General features: G+C 38.0%; 1 protein-coding gene across 21 annotated transcripts in view; it reads left to right on the top strand.

Moving 5' to 3' along the window:
* TENM3 (teneurin transmembrane protein 3) overlaps nt 1-16,091 on the top strand; it is a 485,815-nt gene that overhangs the window by 394,291 nt on the left and 75,433 nt on the right. For all 21 annotated transcript variants that reach the window (XM_069855859.1, XM_069855863.1, XM_069855861.1 and 18 more), the window contains 5 exons: nt 641-851; nt 1,355-1,456; nt 1,587-1,781; nt 3,092-3,292; nt 6,298-6,483. In XM_069855859.1, the coding sequence (XP_069711960.1) occupies nt 641-851; nt 1,355-1,456; nt 1,587-1,781; nt 3,092-3,292; nt 6,298-6,483 (895 nt within the window). The remainder of the gene's footprint in view (nt 1-640; nt 852-1,354; nt 1,457-1,586; nt 1,782-3,091; nt 3,293-6,297; nt 6,484-16,091) is intronic.

Consider the following 16,091-nt stretch of genomic DNA (forward strand, 5'->3'; position numbering starts at 1 on the left):
GCTGACATGCTGCTACATTTTTCCAAGCCCCACTGATGGTAGTTAATGAAACAGTATGTGCCGTCCATTGACCTGTGGTATATTTTTTGTGAGTTTGTAATTTTTGAAAGCAGCGAAGTTGTATGCTTTCCATCTCCTCTTTTGGGCTTCTGTGATAGGAAATAAAGCTCTTGTTCTCCTTCCTTCAGAACTCCAGGCTGTCCAAAAGAACAAACAAGTGATTTAATCCTTCATCTGAAACTAAATGAAAAGCCAAGTAGATTATTTGTGTTGGATATTGCTGTCAACCCATATGCATGTAACACAATGAAAGTTAAGCTTTCACCTGTGATTCAGGTGGCAGTCATGACTGTAGATTCATTTCAGGTGATGTTCTCTCCCCCCAATATGCGTAATAAGTTCTTTGGCTGCTTGTCACTAAGAAGCCACTCTAATAAACATAAGGACTAGTTGGTATTTTTGTTTGAGGTCTGAGCAAGGGACAAAGAAATAAGCAGGGATTGGTTTCTGCTCCAGCTTCCCTGCTGTAAAAGGAAACTTTTGGTCAAAAACCAAGCATATTGTCAGGATATGGTGGGTAAGCTGGCAGTGCTATGGGTCATCCTTGACTTGTCAAGCTCATGTTTGTTCCTCCCTGCAGTACGACTTTGTGGAGCTCCTGGATGGCAGCCGGCTGATTGCGAGGGAGCAACGCAACCTGCTGGAGTCGGAGCGAGCAGGGCGGCAGGCGAGGTCTGTCAGTCTCCACGAGGCAGGTTTTATCCAGTACTTGGATTCTGGCATCTGGCACCTGGCCTTTTATAATGATGGGAAAAATGTGGAGCAGGTGTCTTTTAATACCATAGTTATAGGTAAGCATAATCTTCAAAGCTCTTACCAAACACAACGCTCTGGCCAGTATTTTTAGGAATACAGAGATAGGTTTTCATAGTTAAATGATCTGACTCTTTTTCATAGGTTTCCCATTCATAGTGTTTCTTCTGCTGCTCAGAATAAAATGTAGAATGTATATTTTAGTTACTTGGTCTAAGGCATAAGGACTGTACCTTCTTGTAAAGCAGTGCTTGGAAGGAGGGCACTGTTTAGGAGTATTTGTTAAATGGCACACAGCTGGGTTTTAAGTATGGAGCTTATATGGTTTTACCATTATAATTTGAACCTATTTGTTGAAATGCAGTGTCCTAAGATACTAGAGGCATTGCCAATAGGAAATCACAGATATTCGTGCTCTTCAAACAAACCAAATGTAAACACTTGTCTCAGAGTGAGAGCACGCTGTCAGTCAGGAGCAGTTCAGATGATAGGTACTTCATGTGGTAGGCATCTATGAATTATCCTCCCTTTTTCCCTTTAGAGTCTGTGGTGGAATGCCCCCGAAATTGCCATGGTAACGGTGAATGTGTTTCTGGATCCTGCCATTGTTTTCCTGGGTTTCTGGGCCCCGATTGTTCGAGAGGTAAATCAACCCAGTGCTTTTTTCGAGTTAGTTTAAGTGAGTGTGAAGACAAATACATCAGGACAGCAACTGGCATGTTTTATAATGAAAGAACTTGGCTTTAATTTTTCTGCCATATTTTATTTCACAGCAGCCTGCCCGGTGCTCTGTAGTGGCAATGGGCAGTATTCCAAAGGACGCTGCCTGTGTTACAGCGGCTGGAAGGGCACCGAGTGTGATGTGCCTACAACTCAGTGCATCGATCCCCAATGTGGGGGCCGGGGCATTTGCATCATGGGCTCTTGTGCCTGCAACTCTGGATACAAAGGAGAAAACTGTGAAGAAGGTAAATGAGTAAATATTTACCCCAGCACCTGCTGTTGTTGGTCAGTTCTCCAGCTGGCACATCCAGCTCTATTGATTTTGCTAGATCTATGTCATATGCACCAATGGTGTTTCTTCACAAATCATTTTAGAATACTAAAAGTCAAGTTTGGGAATCACAAGCATCACTGAATTCTACAGAATTATTATACTCAATTCTTATGTAATCAGTGGGAAAATTCTTAATAGTGTGTGATATCTTTTTGATTGCCAGAATTATTTTTCTTCCATCTAAGAAGAAAGCGTGCAAAAAATAATTGTTGGAATAGAGGAAGACTTACTGAATTTTCACAGTGTAGAAGAAATCATTAAAGTATTGCATTTGTTAGTGATCTTTTCCACCAGCCCCACTGTGGAAAGTGCTGATTCAAATGCATCAGAGTGGAAAATGATGCATCATTTTTGTATTCCAGAGATGTGCATAATAATATTCATTTTGGTGTGCTGCAAATCCAGCTCATTTTCCATTTTATTTTTTTAGGGAGTAAAAAGCACCATTTTCTTCCTCAATCAAATTGATTTTATTGATCTCCACATAGAAAGTAATGCAATTAAGTCTCTGGAATTAAATTTTCAGACCATTGACCCTACAAGTGTAACATTTTATTGAGTCAAATTGCTAAATTAAATCTCGTCATCTAAAGCACATTAAAGTGAATTAAGACAGATAGACAGTATGCAACTCATTTATTTCTGAAACAAGTTGAGGGTCCTGTGCAGCTGTCAAAATTCTGTAGTGGTGGATCAGGTCAGTTGATACCAAGTGCTGCAGGGAATCCAACTCTTATTACCTGGTAATTAGGCAGAACAGAGATCAGTTGCCCAAGACCCAAAGCCAGTCTTCTTGTAATTCAGAAAAATTAGCAAACCTTGAAAGGTTCTCCATTAACTCAGTGGTAGCCTGCAAATGTCGTCATATCAGATACATGCACACACAAATTCCAGAATACAAGGAAGTGATGTGGAAGCGAGGTGTTTTTACAAAGAAAATTGCTGCTATGCGATTACTGACAATAGTGATTTGCCTTGTAGCCAGAGCAAGGAGACTGGGACCAAGATACCTTGTCCTTTCTGTCTTTTCCTCACTCATTGCAATGAAACAAAGCTCAACTTCTTAAATTCAACCTTCTTGCATTTACTTTTAAGATGAGTGCAATGCTGCCTTTTTCACAAGGTCTTAAAATTTAGCTTAAGTCCAAAAGTGCTGTGAGAGAGTTGGTTGCTGTTGTTAGGAGTGACTAGTTTAAACTGACCTTTCTCATCTTCCCGCAGCGGATTGCTTGGACCCAGCGTGCTCCGGCCATGGCATGTGCATCCATGGGGAGTGCCACTGCAACCCAGGCTGGGGAGGCAACAACTGTGAAATCCTGAAGACTATGTGCCCTGACCAGTGCTCTGGCCATGGCACCTACCTTCAGGAGAGCGGGACATGCACCTGCGACCCCAACTGGACGGGTCCAGATTGCTCCAATGGTAAGGGTTGAAAGCACTCACATGATGTAGATGAGGTGCTCAAGGACGTGGTTTAGTGGCAGATAGGAATGGTTGGACTCGATGAACCAAGAGGTCTTTTCCAACCTGGTGATTCTCTGATTCTCTGTAAAATGATGACATCTTGAACAGCAGCATTTTAATAATATTATTCTGTTAGGACCTGAGCTACTGAGCTGATGGAAGTTTTTGAGCTGACTTCAGTATGAATTGTGAATTGATTAACAGATTCAAAACAATTGATGAATTTGTAGTATTTGGAAATAAATTTATTTTTAGTATCTTTTAACTGCCTTCACCTGATGACTTTAGGATGTTCTTTGTACGATTTATGGATCTGATGATCATCTTAAGTAATAATCTATTTGGAAACTTAAGACTACACTAGTGAAACTAGAGACAGTCCCATTCTAAGAATCCCTCCAGGTAACTGGAGGTATTTTTCTTGAAAAGTAGACAGTGTTCCAGTTCAAAGGCAAAAGAAATTCAAGAATGAATCCCAAACAGCTTTCAAGAAAGGGCACAGACTGCCAGGGTGGAAGGAGTTTGTAGGAGTGCAGAGGCAGAGGGATTTCTTGAAGTTTGAAACTGAACTTATTAAACCCATAATCTTAGTTTAGAAATGACAAGAGAAAATGACTGGAGGTACTGTCACATATTTATGTATTTATGAAGTTTGACAGCAGCCTTTCGACAAATACAACGTTCAGAGTATTATTTGGTAGCCACATATCAAAAGAGAAGTTGCCTAACTGTGAGACATATATTTGTCTAAAACAGTTCATCCAACAACTCAGATGATTTTTTTTTAATGAAAATGAGCACATGGGCTAGCTGGGTTTATGCCAGCTTATGAATAAACATAACTTTTTCTTGAGGAACCATCTTTTTAAAACAAATGTACTTCCTGACCAAGATCTGTTATTCTCCATGCCTTATGCATATGAGAGTGATGGAACAGAGTACCAAACGTTCAAGAAAATGTGGCAGAGAAAAGAAAATGTTGTCTTATGTTATATTTGTTTAGAAGAAAAAAAAAAATCTCTGAATGTTTCTAGCACTATAAATGGCTATTTGTGAGAGACCCTTTCTTGTTCTCAGGCAAAACATGGATCCTCTCTTTCTTGACAGGGTGTCCTCTGTGCTGTTTTCAGTGATTTAGTTATGTTCCGTCTTTTACTTATATTTTAAGGAATTATTGGTCATTAAACTAACATAAAATATTGCTGATCTTCTCAAATATTTCACAAGTGTCAAACTTAAAAAAGAGCTTTGTAAAAATATGAACAGATTATTTGCTTAAGTCATGCAAAATGACCTTCAGGCTGGTAGACTAAAAAAGTAAATCTCACCCATAAACATTTTGTTAAGCTGCTAGAAGAAAAAAGGAATGAGTTATTTCCATCACAGGGGTTTATAGGTTTGAAATCAGCAGACCTTTCCTCTATCTTCATCAGCAGTTTGTCCATTAATTAGCCCTTCAATTCCACTTCAATTAAATTAACTCTAATTAATAAGTTCATTACAAAGATTGACGCACCTTGCTCAAAGCTAGTGTGTTAAAAGCTGATAAACACCTTCACCCTAATGAAAAATTGATTATATTGAAGAGAAATAAACCTTTCTTTCTTGGAGCTGCGTTGACATTTTGTGACTCTGAAATGAATCAAACCATCTTGCATCTCTTAATCAAAAATTTAATTCAAAGTAAATATAAATTGCTGTATAGGGAAAAAAAAAGGAAGGGGAAATTACTGCTGTCCTTCTCAGTAAAGGTTTTGTGGTGTTTCTTGTGGGAAATGTCACAGCTCCTTGATACTGTGTTTAATGTTCTGAAGCACATTGAGGCAGAGGATTATACTCTATGGGGGAAGAAAAACACTGTTGAGTGGAAAGCTGAAAACCTTTCTTGTACTGAATGCTTCTTTCTTTAGCTGTTGAAAATAATTTCAGTCTTTTATTACTAAACCATTGTTGTCTTTTACAACAAAACAAAAACTAAATACAGTATTTCTGTGAACCAGTGGTTACTGCCAGCTCTATGCTAGGGAACTAAAGAAGTCCCTCGGGCTGCGTTGTGTCTCCTCTTGTTTTTCTGTTGTCTGCTTAGCAGAATTAAAGTTTGCTGGAGTCTGACTAAATGAATCAAAACTGTAAATGCAAAATCTGGCAGTGTATATTATCATTTTGTATTAGCCGAGACTTAACGTGCGTTGTTTGGCCTCTAACTACCTTTGGCTGTTAATGTATTTTTCAATTATTCTATCAGTTACAAGATCCTGTTACAATATGTAAATGACAAGTTAAATTGCTGTATGTTGATTTATTTTTTGTAACAATCTATTATTTAAACCAGACTGTTCGTAGCTGTCACTGATACAAATTTACTGAAAGGAAAAGAGAATCATCTTTTATATTTAACACATGTGTCAGTATGTCAGCATAGTACTAATTTGTCTCACTACGGCTGATTCTTTACAATGTAAAAATGTGTCAGAAATGGCACATTTTCACTTTGAAAGAAAACAGCGAGTAGGGTAGGGAGGGGAAACCTTGTTAAAATTTGCTTGAATACTAGATTTTCATTCATGACACACAATGACTTATGTATATGATATATTTAGTCACTAGGAGTACACCGTAAGTTCTAGTAGGTCTAAGTGCCATCTAGTCTAAGTTACAAAAGGTTACTTTTAAGGCAAAAGTGGTTCTAAAAAATATGCCTGAAAATTATTCAGAGCTGTGGACACTTAGGCACCACTAAGTCTGCTGGATGACTAAGTGAGCATTAGTATAGAATAAAACTCTTCTGCTCTATATTGTGTTGGGTCCTACCTGAAAGTGCCTTTCACAGTCAATTGTTTTGATTTAATATTTCGTCGTTCACGTGTTGGATTAAAATGTAGTGCTGCTAATTAATGCTTGCCTTCCCTCTCCCATGTGCACTCTCTGCCTTCTTTTCTCCCCCTCTCGCCTCTCAAATCCAGAAATCTGCTCGGTGGACTGCGGCGCACATGGTGTGTGCATGGGTGGCACCTGTCGCTGCGAGGAAGGCTGGACGGGCGCAGCCTGCAACCAGAGAGCCTGCCACCCCCGCTGCGCGGAGCACGGCACCTGCAAAGACGGGAAGTGTGAATGTAGCCAGGGATGGAACGGAGAGCACTGTACCATTGGTAGGCTGACTATGCTTTACCCTCTCTTTGTTGTAAAATTCAAACAGCGGGCGCTGCTGGCCGCATCTGAATAAGTGGTGTATTGCTTTGAAGCTTGTTTCTTCAAACAGAATTTGTGCATGTGTCAGTCTGTGTAAAGGAGTTGATATTTTAGGAAAGGAAATGGTTATATAATGGCTCATCAGTTCTTCATACCGAGTTTGCCACGAAAAGGAGGTGAAAGAATTTCCTTTTCGGTCTTTTCCCTTTCACTACCCTTTACTGAGGAGGCGGTCATTTTTATTTTCCACTGTAGATATATTATTTGATTTCTGCTTTTCTGTTTTTATGTGATAGCTTTATGTCTTTTGGAAATGAAGCTTCCTATTGTTTTTTCTTATTTTTTTCTTTTATGGAGAAGAAGCTCTAAAAAGTGACTTGCCTACACAAAAATGTCACTTCCAACTTGTAATAAATGTGATCTAGCTGTCCAAAACTATCTTGTTGTCAGCATAATGCTCTATTTTACAATTATTTCATATTTTTTACATGTAAATAATGTAACAGCAGTTTAATACAGCTGATTGAGAAGAAGCCATCTCGATTACATCTTTTATGTGCCTGTAATCAAGTTACTTCTAGCACTTGGAAACCTTTGGAAATTTCTATGTCTTTATTAATTGAGCTTTTCTTACTCAGTTATTTATAGTCTCTGTATATCCTATATATAGTGGGATATCCCTCTCTGCTACACAGGTGGGCTAACATGAGAAATTGCACATGTAAATAAGGGCACTAGAGAAAAAGTGCAGGAGGAGTTCCCAAGAGGTTTATAATATTTTTCATACAGCTGTAGCGCTAAGAAATTCCTTTTCACACCATTCTGCCTTTATTTAAGACATTGCATGTGTGTAGCAGAGGAGGAGGGTACTATCCAAATGCTTTTTTTCCCAGCATAACCACACAGAGAAACTATTGCATGACAACAGCAAGGAAGCACAGACAGAGGAATCAGCAGTGGTCTTAACTGTAAGAGATGGATAGATTGTATGTAGCCTTGCGGGGAGCATCGCACAAAGCTCAGCAAAGGCTGTGGCAGGAGTAACAGCGTGGCTCTGTAGGTATTTATGGGGCACATCTCCCAGTTGGAAGCATCATGGCTAAAAGCACTTTGAAGTGACTTGGATAGACAACAAAAGAGGTAGCCACAGGTCAGGTAAAGGCAAGAGTAACATTGAGTGATGGGGAATTCACAGATACTCTGAGTAGTCAAAAAAAAAATCCAGTAACTAAAAAAAAATGCAAAGTTTTATGTTTGGAGAGATGCAGCAGAGTCAGTTAAAAGAGGTTATATAGCCAAAGCAACAGGATAGGACAGTAAAGTCTAATAGCAGTAGAGCTGGTGGTTGTGAATATAGCATGATTCGCTTTGCCACGAGCTAGGAAGAAGCTGGAGAATTTTAACTTGCATGGATCTTTTGAAAAGGCTGTAACTCCAAATATGTTAGTACAGCTAGGCCATCTCTGGGGCATGAGTATTTAGAAAATAGTAAAACCTCAGCTGCATTCCCAGGTTACAGCCCTGACTGAGGGGCGAGAGGGATGGAGGTGCCATTCTTGGTGGTCATGGGAAATAGTGTGGGCTTTGAGGGCAGGGAAAATGATGGCCTGTTGCAACTGTATTAATCAGTACCCACATCATTGTACCCACAAGGAAGATGAGGCAAAGTTTTATTTTGTTGAAGGGAGTCAGGTGTGAAGCAGTAATGTTGATTTCTGAATTATTTTTCACAGAAATCACAATTGTTTTTGTTCTTTGCTAATGAGATTGTTCAGACATCTGAGGGAGAGGGAACCAAGGTGCATCGGTAGGGTTAACATTTTTGAGGAGCTTCCAGAAAACATGCTGACAGAGTAGAGAGGTGGAGAGATAACTGCTTTCTGAACAATAAAATAAAGTAAATCTTTAGAAGTAGGATAAAGCCTTTCCCTTGACCGCTTTAACTTGCCAACGAGCAATTACTCAGCAGATCGCTCTGCTGTTGGTTTCACCGACCTTGGCAGCATTTCAAGGGTTGTAGTTATACACGGATGAACTGCTCTTGAACAATTTTTCCAACGTATTAAGCACAAACAAGTTTTTCCTCAGCAGTGGGCGAGCAGGTCTGTCTTCCCACCTGTTTATTCTTTAAATGGGTGTTTACCTTGTGGCTGCTGCTGTAAAGATAGTTTGATTTGTTTATATTGCCCTTACAGCCTCCAAGACAAGTGATGAGGTACAGGCTCTAGCCTGCTGTTATATTTATTTTTCTTAGAGCTGTTTTCTTCAGGAGCCTGATGCTAGAGAGAAACCAGGTCACTTTATTGCTCATTTCCAAGAGTATTTCCACTTAGTGGAGTAAAAATTACTGCTTCCTTATCCTGGTAAATGAAGAGTCAGTTTGCCTTTCTCTCACCTGCTCTAGAGTAGAGAGTAGCTCTTTCTGAGCAATGCATTTCAAATCCCAAGGGTCATCAGAATGTTTCTCCCTGAAAAACATATTTTTTTTATTGTTACCCTTTATTTGTAACCAGGGCATTTTTATGCTACTTACAGCTCTCAACTTGGTAGCAGAATATTTACGTAACTTATGCATATGAAAGACTCACACTTTCCCTTTGTATGACTAAAAATAAACAGTTGCATCATTCTTCATTCTAAAAATCATTAACCATTTAGCTGCAGTAACATGAAGTGTTGTACAAATGTAGATCTATTTCTTTGATGCACCTATTAGCTGGAAGTCGCATGAAGTGCAGTGGGCTAAATTTAGAGCTTCTTTGGGAAAGGAATATTCCAAAGAAGTTCTAAATGTTTAAGGGCAGTGGATTTAATCACTGTGGGAAACAGATAGCCCACTAGATCTCTACTTGGATGCACAAAATAGAGTAGATATCTAGGCATTGATCAAAGAGGCAGTACCTGGAATGTGTACTGAATCATCTAAGTCTACAAGTCTTTTGATCAAAGTGATTATGTCTTTTTTTAGGGAGCATAAATGCTTTTGAAAATGGTAAAAATGTTTAGCAACTCAACTAATGATTTTTATGTATTTCTAAATGCTGACTATCTATCCAGCCTCATTTTCAGTTAGCCCACTGCTTGTATTGTTAGTTGGCACGTGTTAAAAGAGTAGAAAGAAGGAGAAAACAAACCAATGTCTTTGATTAAAACAAGATAGTCCTTGGTTTTATTCACCTCTAATATCTTTTAAACCCTTGATTGCTTCTTGAGTTATGCTGATTTTTATGTGTGCTTCAAGATATTCAAATGGAAGTTTGGCCAAAGGAAATTCAAATTGCTGTATACTTCTGTTTATTCTTTGGGACATTGAGAAGCAAGATCAGAGACGATTGCAAATGTTCCCTTTTTTATTCAGACAAAATCTAGACATCTGCTTCTTAGCATACCTTTATCAGTCATCAACTTAAAAAGCCCTAAGGCTTTGGATCAGAAGACAAATTGTAAAATATTATACATATACTATATTATACATATACATATACTAATATTATACAAATACTAGGCAATTGAAGGCATCTAAATTACTTACTCTCTTTTCCCTCATGGAACTGAAATATTTTATCATTTCCTGTATCTGTGTGAGAACAGGTTAAATCAAGAGTTTACTGCAAAGCTATAGAAAATCACCTATCAACTGTTTATTTATTGTGAAAGTGACACTCGGGTCTAAGGTGAATGTCCACATATTACTTTGTAAAGCTCAACCTGCATTTCAATGTGATATGAGACCACACACGCACAGCTGGAGCCCAGGTGATAGCCTCGATGAAAATTTCCTCTGTAATTAAGGTTTCATGCCACAGTTGTGCTAAAATATGTTTTTGTTTCCTTTCTGTCCTGGCTTGCAATGAGTTCAGTGACCCTTTTTTGTATGAGTAGTTGTTTCATGAGATTGGAACAGATATTATTTCAGAAAGTCTATTATTTTTTGTGATATTACTGGTATGTAACATCAGCAAATTAAGTAACTGTCACAGGAAGCATATAAGTATGAATACTTTTCCAGCTGCTTTAGCACTAAACTCTGTTTGCTGAATAAAATTAGTAAACAGCTAAGTTGGTGGGGAATCTGTGATATCCTCGTGGTGTGTAATATCTCAGTTTTACAATGCAGCTTAATTTTTTCTATAGACCAAATTAGTTTTAGAAAATCTAAATTGCAAATTGGCCAATTGGCATTAAAACTATTCCTTCTTGTTCAGATTTGTCAACACCTCTTTTTTAAAAAGTCTTTAACATTAAGTATGGGTGGGTAAGACCATCTGTTTATGTAGCTTGCCTGCAGCTCCATTACTTAACACATAAGACAGGTTACAGCTGTTTAATTGTTATTGTGTTGAATGATTATCTTTCAGTCCAAAATTAATAGTTATATATGTGTGCATGGAAAGCATGTTGTTAAACATAAGGGATCTGGATGGTGGATTAATGTCATTAAGCACTCATATTAATCCCTCAGGAGGGCTGAAGTTAGCATCATGGCATTCATGGTACTTTTGAGTGTCATCCGAAGCTACTTTACCTGATACACAGAACTGAAATTCAAATCCACTGTAGAAGTGTACAGCTTGTAATGTGTTTTCATTCCAGTGAGAATTGGTTTATCTTCTAAAAATTTCCCCTAAAATTTATTTGGGAAATAATGGGACAGCAAAGTACTTGTTTTAACTTTTTTTTTGCATGAAATGACATTAACATGACATTAAAACCAATCATACCAAAAGTAAATTGTCTTCAGAAAGAGATTTCTAATTTCAGCTATTCTAACTAGAAAAACAGGAGTAGTCTGGTTTAGATTTTCAGAATTATGAAAAAATGAACTAACATTGAGAGTACGCTCCCATAAGTGTGTTTCCATTAGTATAGACACTGATGTCCCTGATTGCTGGTTAAAACGGTTTTTTGACTAGGAACAAACATGGAAATATTTGTGGGTTGGTTTTCTGCATGCCCATGAGCATTGTAACCTCAGAAGTACTGCTGGTGTTGAGGAATGCTGAGAAGTAATCTCCTTCACTAAGTTACATGGTCCACACCTACTCGCATCAACACATGTTTAGCTTAGGGCTTCTTATTTTACAAATGTCAAATATGACTACAGGGAAATGACACTTTATATTTTATAAGATCAGAGAGCACGTCAAGACAAATATGTTATTCCTGTTAATTAATGGAAGTGCATCTAGAAAACTTGATAAGACTCTATATCATTAAACTATATGTTTTTGAAGTATGGGCTTCACAAAGTAAGTTGTGGACCAGTTTGAGGGCTTGCTTGATCTTCTCCATATTTACAGGTTAGCGGGAGAGCAGCATTGATAACTGGTATTGCAATGACCACCATCATTTTAGTACTGCTGTTAAGTTGCCAAGGATGGATTACTTTTCTCCAAAGTTAAATTACTGAGAATATTCACATTTCATAGTGAATAGTTGGGTGTTTAACGTACCTTGAAGCATTCATGCCAAGAACTCCTCATAAATTTTAAGATTATTTTGAGTTTTAGAAATTTATTTAGAAGGAAATGTTGTCCTTCAAATAAGGATAATTATGCTTTGTTTATATGTAGTATAATTATCAAAATTCCTCAATTTATGGTTTTCCTTATTTTTTGAGTTGATGGAATTATACCTCAGTACATATTTCATTTTAAAAGTAAGATTGTATCTGAAGGAAGGAAGGAAGGTATAACCTTTACCGTTCAAAGAGTTTATTCTCAGATAAAATTAACCAAACACCGAAAACTAATTGCATCAAATACCAGTTAGTTCACCACAGTACTGTGAGTGAAATCCTGCTTGCAACACACTTAACCACATTGGAGTCAGGATTTCACTACAATGTTTATACCTGAATCCTCAATGCAAAATCTTTATGGAAAATGAAAAATGGCTTTCTTGGCACGCAGAGAACTGATAAGCACAGTTTAACAAGTTTTCATGAAATTTAGTACAATTATGTCTTTGATCTTTTCTGTGCCTGAAGAGCATGTTATTAATTTGCCAGCCTAAGCCTTGAATATGCAAAATATTTGTACGTTCAGTAACTATAAAAATATTCAATTACCAGGTAAATTTAAGATCGTGCGTGCATATCTGAAGCTGTGAAAAAAAGGTGAATTATTGGTTAGGCCTTAACACATTTCAAGACCAAGTATCTCAAATACAAATTATCTGTTAGCATACTTTAAATTGCTAATTAGTTGATTTGCATTTAAATGAGGACCACATGTGAAGTTCAAGTTAGGCACATTTCAGAAACAGCAGAATCCTCTGAGATGTGAAGAATTTCAAAGCATTTTGCAAAGCTTACTTGAGTTGAAGTGGCTGGAAAGTAAGTGGTTTTGTACATTGTATACTTGCATGCTCGTCAGACACATTCTGAAAGTATTTCCAGTCAGGAAAAAGGATGGAAACAATAATGCATCCTGTCCCATTCCATCCCCTATTATGTTTTCAAGCTAAATTTCTCTTTCATGCGAGTCTTAATGTAAGCATCAGGATTTAGCTGTATCTCAGGCAGGTCTTTGTGAGTTTGTCAGAGGTCTCAAATAGGTATTTGAACTTCTTCAACCTGTACATGTGGGACCATTTTAAAACCTTAACAGTATATACCCTTGCTCTAAATCCTTTTCCAGTTAAATAGATCATAAATAGGAAACAACCCTGCGCATGAAACTATTGGCAGTCCCAAACTTCCTGTCTGCTATATCCTTAAAAGAAACTGAACCTTTTATTCTAAGATGCATGTGGCTTTCCAGTAATAATGATGAGAAATCTTACTTTATAGAAAAATTGGGATGGACTCCAAAACAAAATATCTAAAGGGTATTGGGCTTATGTGCCTTTGTATGTAAAAACCCATAAATGGTTGCTGCAAGGAATGGTTGCAGTTTCGACAAGGCTTAAATTGCAGTGACTTCAGGTCTCTGCAGAAACATTTCCAGCAGATATCTCTGCTGCAGGTCTACGTAGACATTGGAGAAAAGTGCAGAAATTATGAAGAAAGTATGATTTCAGGATGAGGATTATGTTTTGGCCTGGATAGGGAAGAAAACAAAGAAAATTGCCCTAAACTAGTATATTATTCTGTCCATGTGTTCCCCTTTATGAGAAGGGCAAGATGGGAATCTAGGAGTGAAAAACGTATTGAAAGGGAAGAGTGTGTGTAATCCTCTTCTATTGGCAGCAATGCTCTGAACATATGGTGTGTCTAAGACAAGGTTCTTATAAACTCAGAGAAAGGATGCTGACCATGAGCTGCCTACAGTGGAAGAACATGTGCTCAGTACTGCTCAGTGATGAATAGAGAGAATTACATTTGCAAATGTTAGCAAAGCCCACTGCCCCCAAGCACTTTGGGAGACAGGACAAGAATTTAAATTTACTTCAACAAATAGAACAGGCTATGCAGAAAAATAAGGTGCAATTCTACAAATGCTGGGTTCTGTGTAAGAATAATCAGCTGCACAAATTCAAGTTAGGAGGCAGCTCGCCAGACAGAAGAGGCGAAGACAAGGCTGTAATGGGTAATGAATTTGACACAAGTGAACCACTCTGAAGGCAGGCTAGGACGGTGTTTATGAATTCTAGACGCCTCTTAAGTTTTCTGGCAGAGGTGTGGAGCTCCTCAGAAATTGCATATGAGTGCATGGCTTTTTTTAGTCACTCTTTGATAGTGAAAGCAGTTGCTTAAAGGAATCAATACACTGTTCTCTCTCTGCTATAAGAAATACTGGGCTTAAATATCACAAGGCTATTCAGGTTTTTATGTTTAAAAGATGTTTTAATTGTTAGAATAGTTAAACTTTGGCTGGGTAGAAATTAGATTAACTTAAAGGTGATCTGGTAGACAGGTAGGGAGAAGTAAACCACCATGGACTGAATCTTGAGTAGGTTGGAGGAGTCAGACCAGACCTGACAGTTCTGGCTTTTTTATCACTTCCCCCAAAACAAGCACACAGATCTGTTTATATAAACTGCATTCTCCCTAAAGCTTGCAATGAAACTCTCCAGGTTTCTCTTCTGTTGGCAGGTGTTTGTGAAACCACCCATAAAGTGTGTCTCATCCCCCACTACTGCTTGGCTGTGCAGGGAGTAAGAAATAATGTTCTTATTACTTTGGTACCAGAAATGGTCATTCATCTAAGTTTCCTTGTTGCTCACCTTGAAAATAATGTGATCTCACAAAATGGAATCTTTTTTTTTCAGTTTACTTTATGTGCCTAAGACTTGGGAACTTTTAAATGCATGAAAAAATACGTTAAAATAACATGTACTTTTCCCTCTGCACCTGATGGATCTGATGTAAGAATGTTGCAAGGCTGCCAACGGCTGTCTCTTGCGGAAACTCCACTTAATTTGTGCCAGAGACCGGTGCATAGAGGGAACTCCTGGTTAAGAATGATTTTGAAAACCTCAATTCCTCCCTTGCTTCTACCACATATTTTCTGTTAGTCATTCACAAATGCAGAGTTTATAAGACTGTTCTCTGATCATTATTCACTTTTTGGGGACCTGACTTGCTTGTGTGTGAATTGCTAAAATGCTGGTTTGTATATAAAATCCTGTATAATTTTAAGTATTCTCGACAATCACATCACAGGTGTTTGCAGCCAAATGGAGGGAGACTTTTTACTTTACTCTTTCTGTGCCTTGGTTACCCACCTGTAAAATGAGATAAGAATAAGTTCTCTGCTCACACTAGTAGTGTTAAGATACTATACAAAATAATTTTTATTTAAGAGGAGGGTGGTAGTAAAGTCTATAAGAAAAGTTACTTCTTTATTTAGGTTATCATGGCCTACCTGCCCTACTAGGGCATCAGCAGTTTGTTGTTCATGAGAGAATAAGTGCTGAATGAAGACTGTCTGTTCCATACACCGACAAAAGAAGAAGGATATAAAAATTGCACAGGTAGCCATAAATGTAGCATTGCCTAAATTCTGGGTGTTTGACTTGGCCACTGTCACTATATTCTTGTTTTGTGGAGGGCGAGGGGGTTGTCCTATGGCTCGTCGACAAAGTTTTATACAAATATTAAAAATTATTCAGAACACTAAGTGAAGATATTAAAACTTCCTAAATACAAAGACACAGACAAATGTATAGAAAGCTTCAGTTAAACAGTTAAACATCAACATACCATCGTTTGCTTGCAGGCAGTTTTTCTACCAAGAAATTAAGATGGCATTTTGACCTGTTATCTTCTTATATGACACTTAGTACAAAGTTATGCAGAAGTGTGAACATGACTCATGCAAGATGTTCACATCTCCGTAGATCTGCCTCCGAGAGCGTGTTAGCCGCAGATACATGCATGCAGTCGTTCCCTTATGAATGGAGACAGTTCTACTGAATTGTGGGAGATGAGGAGAAGAAAAGGGCAGTATTCTTCATTGCTGCTATATACTGAAATTATTTCTTATTTATCTCCCCTCCTCCTCCCCTTTTGGCCCTCTTCTCCCTTTCTAATTTCTTCTTTCTGTTTTCTTTTATTGGGAGAGGGTGTAATGCAGTAAGGAGAGGAGAAGAGGCAGGGGTTTGATTCATGGTTTCAAGGTGG

Source organism: Phaenicophaeus curvirostris, chromosome 4 (assembly GCF_032191515.1).
Source record: "Phaenicophaeus curvirostris isolate KB17595 chromosome 4, BPBGC_Pcur_1.0, whole genome shotgun sequence".
Taxonomy (NCBI): domain Eukaryota; kingdom Metazoa; phylum Chordata; class Aves; order Cuculiformes; family Cuculidae; genus Phaenicophaeus; species Phaenicophaeus curvirostris.